Raw genomic sequence first — 12,810 nt, 5'->3', positions numbered from 1 at the left:
TTCATCACGGGAGGTGCGTGATTAAATTCAGAAAAAGTACTTTAAGCGCCTCACTGACTACACTGCAGGCCAGCGGAGAAAAGCTGCAGCTGCTATACCATGAGTGGCAAAGACTACATGTTTTCATAATTGCCACTGTGTGTCACTGTTCCATTGGAGTCTGTGTGACATTTTATGGCAAAGTAAAATAAAACAAGTAAAGCTCACCGTTTTTGGAGAGATAGAGAAAATGATCTATTTCCCGTGGAATGTACAATAAAATAATCCCTTACAAGAAATTAAGGGATGTAGTCACCATCCTGGCGGTCGGGATCCCGGTGCCAGAATGCCGGCAGAGGACCGAGGACTATTCCCACTCATGGGTGTCCACGACACCCATAGAGTGGGAATAAAACCTGTGGCGAGTGCATCGAGTCACCAAGCTCGCAGTGTGGCAAGCGCAGCGAGCCCACAAGTGGCTTTGTTGCGCTCGCCACCCCTGCTGTCATTCTGGCGGCCAGGATCCCAGCATTGCTATGCTGACCGCTGGGATCCCGGCCGCCGGACACCCGTACCCAACGCGAAAGTAATGCATTATATGATTTATTTAGAACTGAATTGTATTTACAGAAGCAAAACAAATCAGCCCCCAATGTGCAGTGTGTAAATGTTGCACATAGAGAACCTTTAATCATCATTATTTCCTTGTGTGGAAAAGTGAACAATGGTGGTCATTCCGAGTTGATCGCTCGCTAGCCGTTTTTAGCAGCTGTGCAAATGCATAGTCGCCACCTACTGGGGAGTGTATTTTCGCTTTGCAGAAGTGCGAACGCTTGTGCAGCAGAGCGCCTACAAAATAATTTTGTGCAAAACAAGACCAGCCCTGTAGTTACTCTTCGTGTGCGTTGATTCTAACGACGGTGGGATGGCTTTTGACGTCCCACACCCGCCCAGCGTTCGCCCAGCCACGCCTGCGTTTTTCCTGGCACGCCTGCGGTTTTCTAAGCACTCCCTGAAACCGGTCAGTTGACACCCCGAAAAGCCCACTTCATGTCAATCTTCCTGTGTTCTGCCGTGCGACTGGAATCTTCGTAAGACTCTATGCAAACCCACGATGCTCATTGTACCCGTACGACACGCCTGCGCAATGCCGTGCATACGCATGCGCAGAAATGCCGATTTTTAGCCTGCTTGCTGCGCTGCGAACAATGGCAGCTAGCGATCAACTCGGAATGACCCCCTATGTGTATACCCGACGGTCCGGTGTTATTGAAAGAAAATAATAATTTAATGGGGATAACACAAAATATACGTCTGTAGAACGTCTCACAAAATTCACGTCATTGATTTATCTCGGAGACAAATAACAGATCGGATGTCCACACTACTGGGAGTGATCCGTCTTCTTACATGATACTGGTGGATACAGTCAGTCACATAATGTCGTGTGTTGACTAGACTAGAGAGAGGGACGGACGGACGGACGGACGCAGCACACACAGCAGTGGGGCCGGCCAGAGCTCTCAGCCTCCTCCCCACAGGTGGGGCCTTCCCCAAACACTATGGAGTATGGAACGCTGGAGAGTGGGGTGAGTTTGGGTAAGCTTGCTCAGGGCGGTCCTTTGCCTTCCCCGTGCAATAAAACTCAGTGAGAGGATGTCTCCCGTGCTGGAGGAGAAGTGGAGAGATCTGAGTGGGACACCGGGTTCCAATCCACGTTGTGTTTACGCTGCTGACCGCCTGAGCCATGACAGCTCCCAGCAATAAGAGGTCCATAGTCCTCGGGGTGATCGGCCTGATGCTAGTGACTTTCGGAGCAGTTCTGGTGTTTTTGGTGCCCGTTATTATGCGGCAACAAGTGGAGAAGGTAGGTGCACTGTAGGGGTAGGACTGGAGTAAGTAGTAGCAGCAGCGTGGTAATAGTCCCTATTCCAGGTCTTACTGATGCTTGGGGTTCACAACATGACTGGGGCAATCCGAAATTAGTGACCTCGGCATCCGTATCACATGCATTGAAACACAGTTGTGTGTTCCTGTCGGGGCTACACGTATCCCTTTCCTCCAGAGATTAGCGATGACAATGCTGTTCCCCCACCTAGGAGTCAGACTCTGTCCTTTACATAAGTACATGCCAACTGTACAGCTTGGCTGAATTATTTATAGAGTAACAAGTGGTTATTTCATAAACCTCGCCTTTCATTGTAATCAGTGTTGTAACTTCTTGTAGATGAATGAGATTGTGTGTCCTTTTTTATGATGTTTTTTCCAGCTTTGTTTTATCTCTATCCTTGAACTTAGACAATTGTGTAAAATTGAACAGAATTTCAAAGTATCGTTTATTAATCCTGCATACCCGGACTCTTACAATGAAGTACTTTTTATGTCTATCCATGGCATTTTGTTGTTGTGGCATCAAATTGCAAGTGTTGGTTTTACACTTTCCAGATTATTGATGATGATCATAATAATAATCATCCTTCCCACCGGATTTGACCCTCTAAGAAAAAATAGAGCAAAGTGCACTTTTATCCAGATTTCATGTGTTTTGCAGTGACAAGCCACACATGAAACTGGTAGAGATTTCTATGACAGTGGACTGTGACATGCCACTATTGGTTTGGCATGCTGCAGTTTTTATTCACTGTGTGGTGGGACTTTTTTTTTCTTCTGTAGATGGAATCCAGACCAAAAAGTCAAAAAAATAAAATAAAACATTCTTTGTAATGAATGTGCAATTTTTGTCTTTCATTGTATGTAAGGGTATAATTTACCAGAGCTGTAATTTTTGCCAACTTGGAGGATCCGCTGATCACCTGATGAATCAAAGAGGAATTTCTTATGTTTTCTTCAGGCTTGATTGGACAAGATGAAAGTATTCGGATCTGGATTTTTTTTTCTTCAAACTGTATTCCTTCTGTCTTCAGCAAGATTTTATTGTGGGAGTAATACTAAAATAGAATGTGACCAGTATACGTTTAGTGATAGCAATTCTACTGCAACATTATACAGGTTGAGTCTCCCTTATCCAAAATGCTTGGGACCAGAGGTATTTTGGATATCGGATTTTTCCGTATTTTGGAATAATTGCATACCATAATGAGATATCATGGTGATGGGACCTAAATCTAAGCACAGAATGCATTTATGTTTCATATACACCTTATACACACAGCCTGAAGGTAATTTTAGCCAATATTTTTTATAACTTTGTGCATTAAACAAAGTGTGTCTACATTCACACAATTCATTTATGTTTCATATACACCTTATACACACAGCCTGAAAGTCATTTAATACAATATTTTTAATAACTTTGTGTATTAAACAAAGTTTGTGTACATTGAGCCATCAAAAAACAAAGGTTTCACTATCTCACTCTCACTCAAAAAAGTCCGTATTTCGGAATATTCCGTATTTCGGAATATTTGGATATGGGATACTCAACCTGTAATTAAATTTCCCAAAGAGAACCTAAAGTTTGCTGATCTATTTGTGAATTTTATTCAAGGTTTTTTCCCCCTTGTTAAATAGAAACTGTATTGTGTTAAGAAGATCCTCAAGTAGTTGACCCACTGTTTCTTGCATTGTTAGAAGTCTCTTAAGTATTTGTTTCTCTTAGTATCCCAACAGTTTTATTTAAAGGTCAATTGTGTCTTTACTATCTGTGTATTTACTGATTAAAGGCCCATACACACTGGGCGATTTTGAGCTGAAAGCAGCTAACTTTTGGTGTGTTGAGCAGCTTTCCGCTCAAAACCGCCCAGTGTGTATGCCCCGGCGATGAGCACTGATGCGCGCCCCCGCTTCATCACCAGCGGACGCCATTCATCTGCTGGTATGACCAGCAGATAACGGCGGGGTGAACGGCCTTTCATACCGTCCTGCTATGGAAAGCCGTTCACCCCTGCTGACATCGCTGGGCAGGGGGGAAATCGCTCAGTGTGTATGAACGGAGCGGTTTTCAGCCCAGTGATGTCAGTGATCATCGCTGGGCAAAAATGCCCAGTGTGTATGCGCCTTAAGACTTGGAGACAGAGAAAGTGGACGGAGATTAGATACCAATCAACCAGCTCGAATTTTTCAAACACTGCTTGTAATATGACATGAGCTGATTGGCTGGTACTTTATCTCTGTCCACTTGCTCTCTCGCCAAGGCTTAATACAAAGACCAGTGGTTCCCAAACTTTTTTTTTTTTCTTCACTGCACCTAGGATAAAAGTTTCTAAAGGGGGTGGGGGTACACACGGAGCGATGTTCAGCTAATTTCTAAGCAATCTGACTGGATTGCTTAGAAATTATCTGAACATCACTCCGTGTGTAGGGGTGCCGGCGACAGCGATGCTAGATCGGCCTGCATGCTTGATGGGCTGAGCAAAGGGGGGAGAGATGTGTGCTGAGCGGTCTGTGCTAGACCGCTCAGCACACATCTCTTGGGAAATCGTCCCTTTAGTGAGAAATTCAGAAAAACAAATGTCTTGGCAAATTGTGTTTTATATGTCAACCTTAGGTTCAGTTATGTGGTGAGGGACAGGGATCGCTTGTTTGTCTACCTAAGCACTGGTTTTGCCTATTACATTGCCATAAATAATTTGAATTGGTCTTGGACCACCAACCATGGCACCCCTGCAAGTGGCACTGGGCACCCCAGGGTGTCACGGCACCCAGTTTGGGAAACCCTGACCTAAACCCTTTACACTGTTGTGTAATTTGAAGTCACTTGTGAGGGCTGCCTCTTTACTTACTTGTCTATTGGATTCCTATTTCCAGGAGAGCACCTAGGCAGGTAATTCAGATTTGGAGTACCGCCAGCGCACTGTATCTCTCACTATGGGGGTGTTTATCAAAGCTTGGAGAGAGATAAAATTGTGAGAGGTAAAGTGTCAACCTGTCATTTTTCATCAAAGTGGGTGGAGATAAAGTACCAGCCAACCAGCTCATAACTGTCATTTTTCAAATACAGTCTGTAACATGGTAGTTAGGAGCTGATTGGTTGGTACTTTATCTCTGTCCACTTTATCTCCATCCAAGGCTTGGTAAATAGACACCAAAGCCTGTAAAATGTAAGGAAGAAGCTGATAAGCTAGTACTTTATCTCTCATTTTTTTATTCTCTGAGCTTTGATAACCCCTATATGTGCTGTGTGTGTGTGGTTTTTTTTTTTTTTTTTTTATAAGTTTCAAGGATGGCTTTTACAAAAAATGCATCTTTCAATCACACTTGTGGTTCACATTAATGGGGATATTTATCAACGCATGCAGAGAGATATAAAGCACTAACCAATCCGCTTCTAACTCTCATTTAACAGACTGGAGTCTATGTATTAAGACTTGGGAAGAGATAAAGTGGATGGAGATAAAGTACCAGCCAATCGGCTCCTGACTGCCATGTTACAGGCTGTGTTTGAAAAATAACAGGAGCTGATTGGTTAGTGCTTTATTTCTCTCTCCACTTTACCTCTCTCCATGCTTTGATAAATGTCCCCACCCTAAATGTACTAATAGTAATGTACAGTGAATTCTAATGGGCCCTACACACTGGGCGATAATACTGAAAGATATGAACGAGATACTGTTCAATAATGAACGAGATACTGTTCATATCTTTCAGTGTGGAGGCACCAGCGATGAACAATGCGTGGCCCGCACTTGTTCATAGCTGGTGCCCCGTCGCTTGTGCATGCAGGCCAATATGGACGATCTTGTCCATTATTGCCTGCACTGCTATGGAGCCGGGCGACGGGGGGAGTGAAGACATTTCACTCCCCCCCCCCCCCCCCGCCCCCGGTCCCGTCACTTGTCGGCCGTATCCGCCGTCGGGCAGCTCGGCGGCGGGTCGCAAAGTGTGTAGGGCCCATTACTGTTTGAAAGAGCTTACACACGTGAAAATGGAGATGTGTTTTCCAAAACCATCTTGTTTTGACTGTTTGGTGGTTTTAAAATGATTTAGGTGGCAGACTTTCCAGTCCCATTCAATGTACATTTAAAATATGAGAAAGCTATAATATCATGTGATATTTTGTAGATGTAATATAGCTCACATACGGTGGGAAGTGGCTAGTCATATGATCCTGATCAAATTAGCCTATTTTTACTATAAGTAGTATAGCGTAGTGGTCCTAAAGCCATGTGATTGTTTGATTCATAATTATTCAAATCTAAAGAATTCTGCTGCAAATGTTTGCTCTCAGTGGTCAAATAATAATATGATTGCCTCTCCTTCAAAACATGAAAGGACCTTTTTATAGTTCAATTGCAAGAGTATTTGACAGAATGAACCTTTTGTTCTGTTTATTCTATACAACAGTGACACTTATATTTTGTAAATTAAATGAAATCCATAAAAATAAGCCATTATGGTGGGTTACAATTAAGACTAGTAAACGAGAGATCACATCTTTGTGTATGAGAACAAACATTGATTAGTTTGACAAACATGACCATCAGCCAAGGGTGCTGTGTGTGGTTGTAACAACCTGTAATGAGTGATTTGTGTTGGAAAGGTGTGGGCAGGTGTAGACTGTGACTTAATGCAGCGTGATCTATGAGTGCATCTTCTGCTCTGGAAACACCCCCTTATTGGTGATCATACCATGATGGTGAGATGTAACGTCACTGGTATTTTACATAACTACAAAGACAGGTTTGAGGGTTTAATTTATTCGAATCTCGTAGTAATGCATCTGCTACTCATAAGAAACTTCAATGCAGTACATGGCTGGATACGTTTGTCATTATTCTCATCTTATGGGAAAAGTCTAGTAAATCTGGTATGCAGAAAATACATTGTCTTAGATTGTGGTTTTATCTGGTCGTAATGGTTAGATTAACAAAGATCAATAAGCTGTAACTGAAGTCACCCAGTGAATAGATCAGATACTGTTAAGTGAAACTGGACAAAAGGTTTTATGTGGCTATAGATTGTGTAGCTTTATGGAACCATATACAAAGTAATGCTACCTTTTAAGGATGACCATAATAATTTAAAGCTCTTTTGTATTAGTTTTACAGCATACTTTTGGCAAACCCATAGATTTAATATATTATTATTTTTTTCTTACATTTTCCTCCCAGTCATTGCACTTGTCAGCACATGCACAGGTTCCTACCACTCATATGAAGTTACAGAAGTGAGTGAATAGAAAAACCTGTAAATCCTAGATATTTATTTGCAGTGGGAGTCTTCCTAGTTTAGAAAAGTGAAGGACCCTGCAATTGATCGGATTAATGGTGGTCTTTAATATGAAAATGGTTGTTGTATGGGGATACTGCAACCCATCGGCGTGAGCACGGGGGGTGCCTGGTGCGCACAGGCACCCCCTAATGTCGGGCACCCCCCGCACGCCAGGTCCGCTGCTGCAGCCCACTGAATTAAAGAAGTGGCCCACCGTCATATCTCCCACATAATTTTGTGGCGAGCGGGCAGTGCTAGACAGCGGCAGTGGTCTCGCCTAACCCCGCCTCCCTCTGTCCCCGTTCAGACATTGCCGGTGATGACGCAGTGACGTCATAGCCGCACGTCTGTAAGCGGCGCGCTGCTGCGGGAAGAGGACCCGTGGCCCGCAAAGCCTAGAAAGGATACTGAAAAGAGAGGTGGAGGAGGACTGCACGCGCAGAGGAGCTCAAAATAGAGGTAAGAAAGCTCCACTAGGGGAGATGCATGAGGGGAGGGGGAGACAAAAGGGGGGAGATGAGCTGCATGAGGGGAGGGGGAGACACAAGGGTTGAGATGAGCTGCATGAGAGGAGGGGGAGACGCAAGTGGGGAGATGAGCTGCATGAGGGGAGGGGGAGACACAAGGGGGGAGATGAGCTGCATGAGGGGAGGGGGAGATGAGCTGCATAAGGGGAGGGGGAGACACAAGTGGGGAGATGAGCTGCATGAGGGGAGGGGGAGACGCAAGTGGGGAGATGAGCTGCATGAGGGGAGGGGGAGACACAAATGGGGAGATGAGCTGCACGCGGGGAGGGGGAGACACAAGGGGGGAGATGAGCTGCATGAGGGGAGGGGGAGACACAAGGGTTGATGTGTCTCCCCCTCCTCTCATGCAGCTCATCTCCCCACTTGTGTCTCCCCCTCCTCTCATGCAGCTCATAAGTGGGGAGATGAGCTGCATGAGGGGAGGGGGAGACACAAGGGGGGAGATGAGCTGCATGAGGGGAGGGGGAGATGAGCTGCATAAGGGGAGGGGGAGACTCAAGTGGGGAGATGAGCTGCATGAGGGGAGGGGGAGACGCAAGGGGGGAGATGAGCTGCATGAGGGGAGGGGGAGATGAGCTGCATAAGGGTAGGGGGAGACACAAGTGGGGAGATGAGCTGCATGAGGGGAGGGGGAGACGCAAGTGGGGAGTTGAGCTGCATGAGGGGAGGGGGAGACACAAATGGGGAGATGAGCTGCACGTGGGGAGGGGGAGACACAAGGGTCGAGATGAGCTGCACGAGGGGAGGGGGAGACAAGAGGGAGATGAGCTGCATGAGGGGAGGGGGAGACACAAGGAGGGAGATGAGCTGCACGCGGGGAGAGGGAGACACAAGGGTCGAGATGAGCTGCATGAGGGGAGGGGGAGACACAAGGGGGGAGATGAGCGGCATGAGGGGAGTGGGAAACACAAGAGGGTAGATGAGCTGCATGAGGGGAGTGGGAGACACAAGAGGTGTGACAAGCTACATGGGGGGGCACATAAGAAGAGAAACTGTATGGGGTATGAGATTAGCTGTGTAAGGGAGGGTGAGCTGTATGAGCGGGGAGAAATTTGAGGTGGGAGAGCTGTGTGAGGGCTAAGATGTGTCGGAGAAGAGCTACGTCAGGTATAAGATGTGTCGGGGGCAAGAGATGCGTGAGGGATAAGATGTGTCGGAGAAGAGCAGAGTCGGATATTAGGCTGGGGCCACACATAGCAGCCAAGCAGGTCCCGTTCAGCGGGACCTGCTTGGCCGCAAGGAGACTGCACAGGGGTGCCTATGCAGGTGCCCACACGTGCGTCAGTCCCGCCGCCGCAGGATCCAACCGCAGCATTCCATGTGTCACTGGCCGGATCTGTGTGCAGACAAAAAACCCCTCCCGGCTAAGTGGGTCCCGTTCAGAGGGACCCGCTTGGCCGCTATGTGTGGCCCCAGCCTAAGACGTGTCAGAGGAAAGAACTGCATCAGGTATCAGACGTGTCAGGGGGAAGAACTGCACATGGGATAAGGTGTGTGCAGGAAGTAGTTACAGGATGGACTGAATATGTCAATTCCAGAATGTAGGTGCCGGTATGTTGTCAGCATGCTACTTACAGCATGTTAACTAGATCAAGAGTAACACTTTATACATCCTGCCTACCCAGCATGTTTACTGTTGTAATGCCGATCCAGTTAAAATGTTCTAAGTAATGTTATCCTTGTTCACAGGCTAGTGCTTGCATTCTGGGATTGACTTAGGGTCGATCCAACATATCCATCCCATTCAGTCCTCCCCCATTATTTTTGCATTCTTAATCTCTCCCACTTGCACTAATTTTAAAGTTGTGCCGGACATTCCCAGTCGGTGGTGCTAGACACGCCCAGTCGGTGGTGCTAGCCACACCCAATAGGCGGTGCTAAACACACCCCTCTAGCGGTGCACACCCTAATAAAATGTGCTGCGCACACCTATGCTGCAACCACAAAATCTGTTGCATAGATTAAGCTACAGGACTTTTGTGAATTCACTGGCAAGTCCTCAAAATCAATCTGAGGCTTTTGTAGAAGCTGTGTGGACTAATTGGCAGCATATACCAAACACTGAAGTGTTTCACACGTAAGTGCTTATTCTGCTATTTAAATTCCTTATTACAGGACCAGTGCTAATTAATAAATAAAGGGTTTATGGTGCCCATACGTGTGCTGCAGGTCAACGTCTGAGCAGCCAAATCAGTCAGGCTTGACCAAACGTCGGCAGCAGAAAAACTACCTGGAAAACACACACTGTTTGCATTGTTGGACAATGGCTGCATGTGTAACCAAATGCAGTCATCAGTCAACCAGATTTGTCATCAGCCCTAGTCTGCATCACTGACAATTATTTATTTTTGAATTTTGAAGTGTTCTCTTTAACTTGATGACGCTCTGCATACTAGGATTGGGTGGACTATACCAAACGAGCACCACCAATCACAATATCTACTTTTTTTATTTTTTTTCCCTTAATTTCTGATAGTATCAAGGAAATCATGTTGGTTGACTGCGATCTTTGTATACAGTCATAAGCCAGCTCCACTTTCTCTATTGTCAAACTGGACACAGATCTAGTTGTTTACTGTGCTTATGTATACAGCTCTAGATGGCTGAAATGCTAATATAATTGAGAATAAACTAGCAAAGCTGTGTCGACTTGTAGCTTCATTTTTCTTTTTTAGAAAATTAGAACTGTTTAATATGATTACTGTTTTAGAGATCAAGGGGTATATGCAATTGCGGTCGAAGTGCCGCAAATGTCAAAAAACGGGGCATTTTTCGACAAAAAAACCCTGTCGAATTGGATTCGACAATGCAATACAATACTTTTCGACAAAAAACCTGCCGTTTCAGATTCGCCTTTTTGCAGTTCGACATCTGTCAAATACTTGGAGAACCACAAGTACCAGCATGCAGGGGAAAAACGGGCCCGCTGGTACCTGTAGTTCTACTACAAAAAAATACCCAAATAAACACACACACACACACACACACACACACACACACACACACACACACACCGTGACAGTATAACTTTATTACATACATGCACACCAACATACACATACTTACCTATGTTGACACGAAGAGTCGGTCCCCTTCTCCACGTAGAATCCACGGGGTATCTGTAAATAAAATTATACTCCCAACAATCCGGGGTAGATCGGCCGCCCTTGGATGGGGGACGGACGGACAGCCTCTGGCTTCACCCCTGGCCCTTGGGTGGCTGGAGGGGGGGGACCCCTTGATTTAAGGGGTTCCCACGCCTCCAGGGTACCCCAGCCAGGGGTGACTAGTTAGTGATTTAATGCCAGGGCCGCAGGGATCTATATAAAAGTATCCCCCGGCTGTGGCATTATCTGACTAGTGGAGCCTGGTGCTGGTGTGAAAAATACAGGGGACCCCTACGCGTTTTGCCCCCGTATTTTTGGGACCAGGCGCAGAGCCCGGTGCTGGTTGTTAAAATACGGGGGATCCCCTGTCATTCTCCCCCCCCCCCCCCCCCCCCCCCCCGTATTTTTACAACCAGGACCGGCTCATAGAGCCCGAGGCTGGTTATGCTTAGGAAGGGGGACCCCACGCATTTTTTTTTTTTTTTTTGTGCCGTCCATGAAGTCTAATCCAGGATGCACACTAATCGTCAATCGGTCCGTTTTTCGACAGCGGGACTGTCAAATCCGTTTTTTATTGAATATGTCGAATTCGGGTCCCGGCGGTCGGGATTCGACTGTCGAATTGTGTTGAATCCAAAAACAATTGCATATACCCCCAAATGTATTTAACCCTGCAACCATTGTAACTTTAACATCTTGCGCACATGATTTAGTAAAACATGATTAGTTGTACAAAAGTTAGTCACTGTAACGCTGCAGGGAGTGGGATGAGCTTCCTGTCACTCAAGAGCAATTTGCATGGGGCATTTTAACAGAAGATGAATTCAGTCTAGAGTTGCATGGGACTGGCACTTCATTTACACAGGATGTAAACTTGCTGTATATTTTGCCTCCTCTTGGGGAAAAAATCGAGTTTTTAGAATATCATTATCAGCCGTAACCTTAAAATGAAGAAATATGTGTTCCTCTAATCTATACCATAAAGAGACTGGTACTTTCAGCTACAATATTCCCATATACTTATACTACACTACTTCTACGCATGCTTGATTGAGCGTGGGAAAAGGGTTTACATGGTTACAGTTAGCTGGGGCTAGTAGGAGCCTGCAAACCTGTATCCTGGTCCTGAGACTATCCTATGTCTTGTAATACACAAAGAATGTAGTTTTGCTGGAAGCTAAACATTCTCTTGCTGTTTAAGGACGTACAGCGTTGGTGTGTGGTGTTTTTTTTTTTTTTTTCTTTTTCTTTTTTTCTTCTTAAGATGTGTAACCATTACTGAGCATCTTAAATTCAGAACTAAAATATTTAGTTTGTTTCTTTCTGTTATCTAACTTTATCTATTAAATTGGTAGATGGTCCTGCAAAAAATATATATTTCTGCTGCTGCAATGAGCCAAATCACCAAATTATGAGGCCTTAAACTAGTATGTTCCATAGGGCGCCGTAGAGTTTTAACAAGGCACTGGCTGTGCCTTTATCTACTGTAAATTTTGTGACTTTATTATATCCTCTGGGAATCATTGTGCCATTTGTCTATGCAAAATGTTCTCTTTTTTTTTTAGATTCTCTTTTTATAGCCATTTTTATATCCCCATTGCTTCAGTGATGTGGGTTCTAGGTTGTTTGGCAAGCAGGTTGGTTTGCTGATGCTAGTGGATGGAAATGTTAGACCATCCACGTTACAAGTGCGGGTATGGTTTGGCTGCATGCTAACCCATGCAAACCTATTTTTCATACTCCTCCATTGCTGAATATATGTCATTTAAAACCCAGTGTGTGCTTGCTCCAAGTCTGCTGCTGTTGTTGACACTCTAGCATTTTCTGTCTACAGTTACAGAAGGCAGAGTATTGCCCATGAAACCCGGCTCCTTGTTAATACACTGTGTCGAAGCCTGTCTGTAACACGGAATTGCAGCAGTAATCCCATCAATAGAATCCCGTCTCACAAGTTAATATTACTATGAGAGCTGTAGGCACAATGTTGAACAGGCTTTTGTTTTGTGTGAGTGAAGAGCTATCTAAAT

The 12,810-nt window shown here is 45.2% G+C and overlaps 1 protein-coding gene across 3 annotated transcripts in view; it reads left to right on the top strand.

Annotated features, from left to right (window-relative positions):
• Window positions 1-1,433: 1,433 nt before the first annotated feature.
• SCARB1 (scavenger receptor class B member 1) overlaps window positions 1,434-12,810 on the top strand; it is a 215,088-nt gene continuing 203,711 nt past the window's right edge. Inside the window, exon 1 of one of the 3 annotated variants that reach the window (XM_063964592.1) lies at window positions 1,434-1,846. In XM_063964592.1, the coding sequence (XP_063820662.1) occupies window positions 1,727-1,846 (120 nt within the window). In that variant the 5' untranslated portion in view covers window positions 1,434-1,726. The remainder of the gene's footprint in view (window positions 1,847-12,810) is intronic. The other 2 variants (XM_063964591.1, XM_063964593.1) reach the window with 2 other exon arrangements.

The sequence above is a fragment of the Pseudophryne corroboree genome, chromosome 1 (assembly GCF_028390025.1).
Source record: "Pseudophryne corroboree isolate aPseCor3 chromosome 1, aPseCor3.hap2, whole genome shotgun sequence".
NCBI lineage: Eukaryota > Metazoa > Chordata > Amphibia > Anura > Myobatrachidae > Pseudophryne > Pseudophryne corroboree.
Note: the sequence above shows the minus strand (reverse complement) of the source record. Positions and strands in the feature narration are given on the sequence as shown.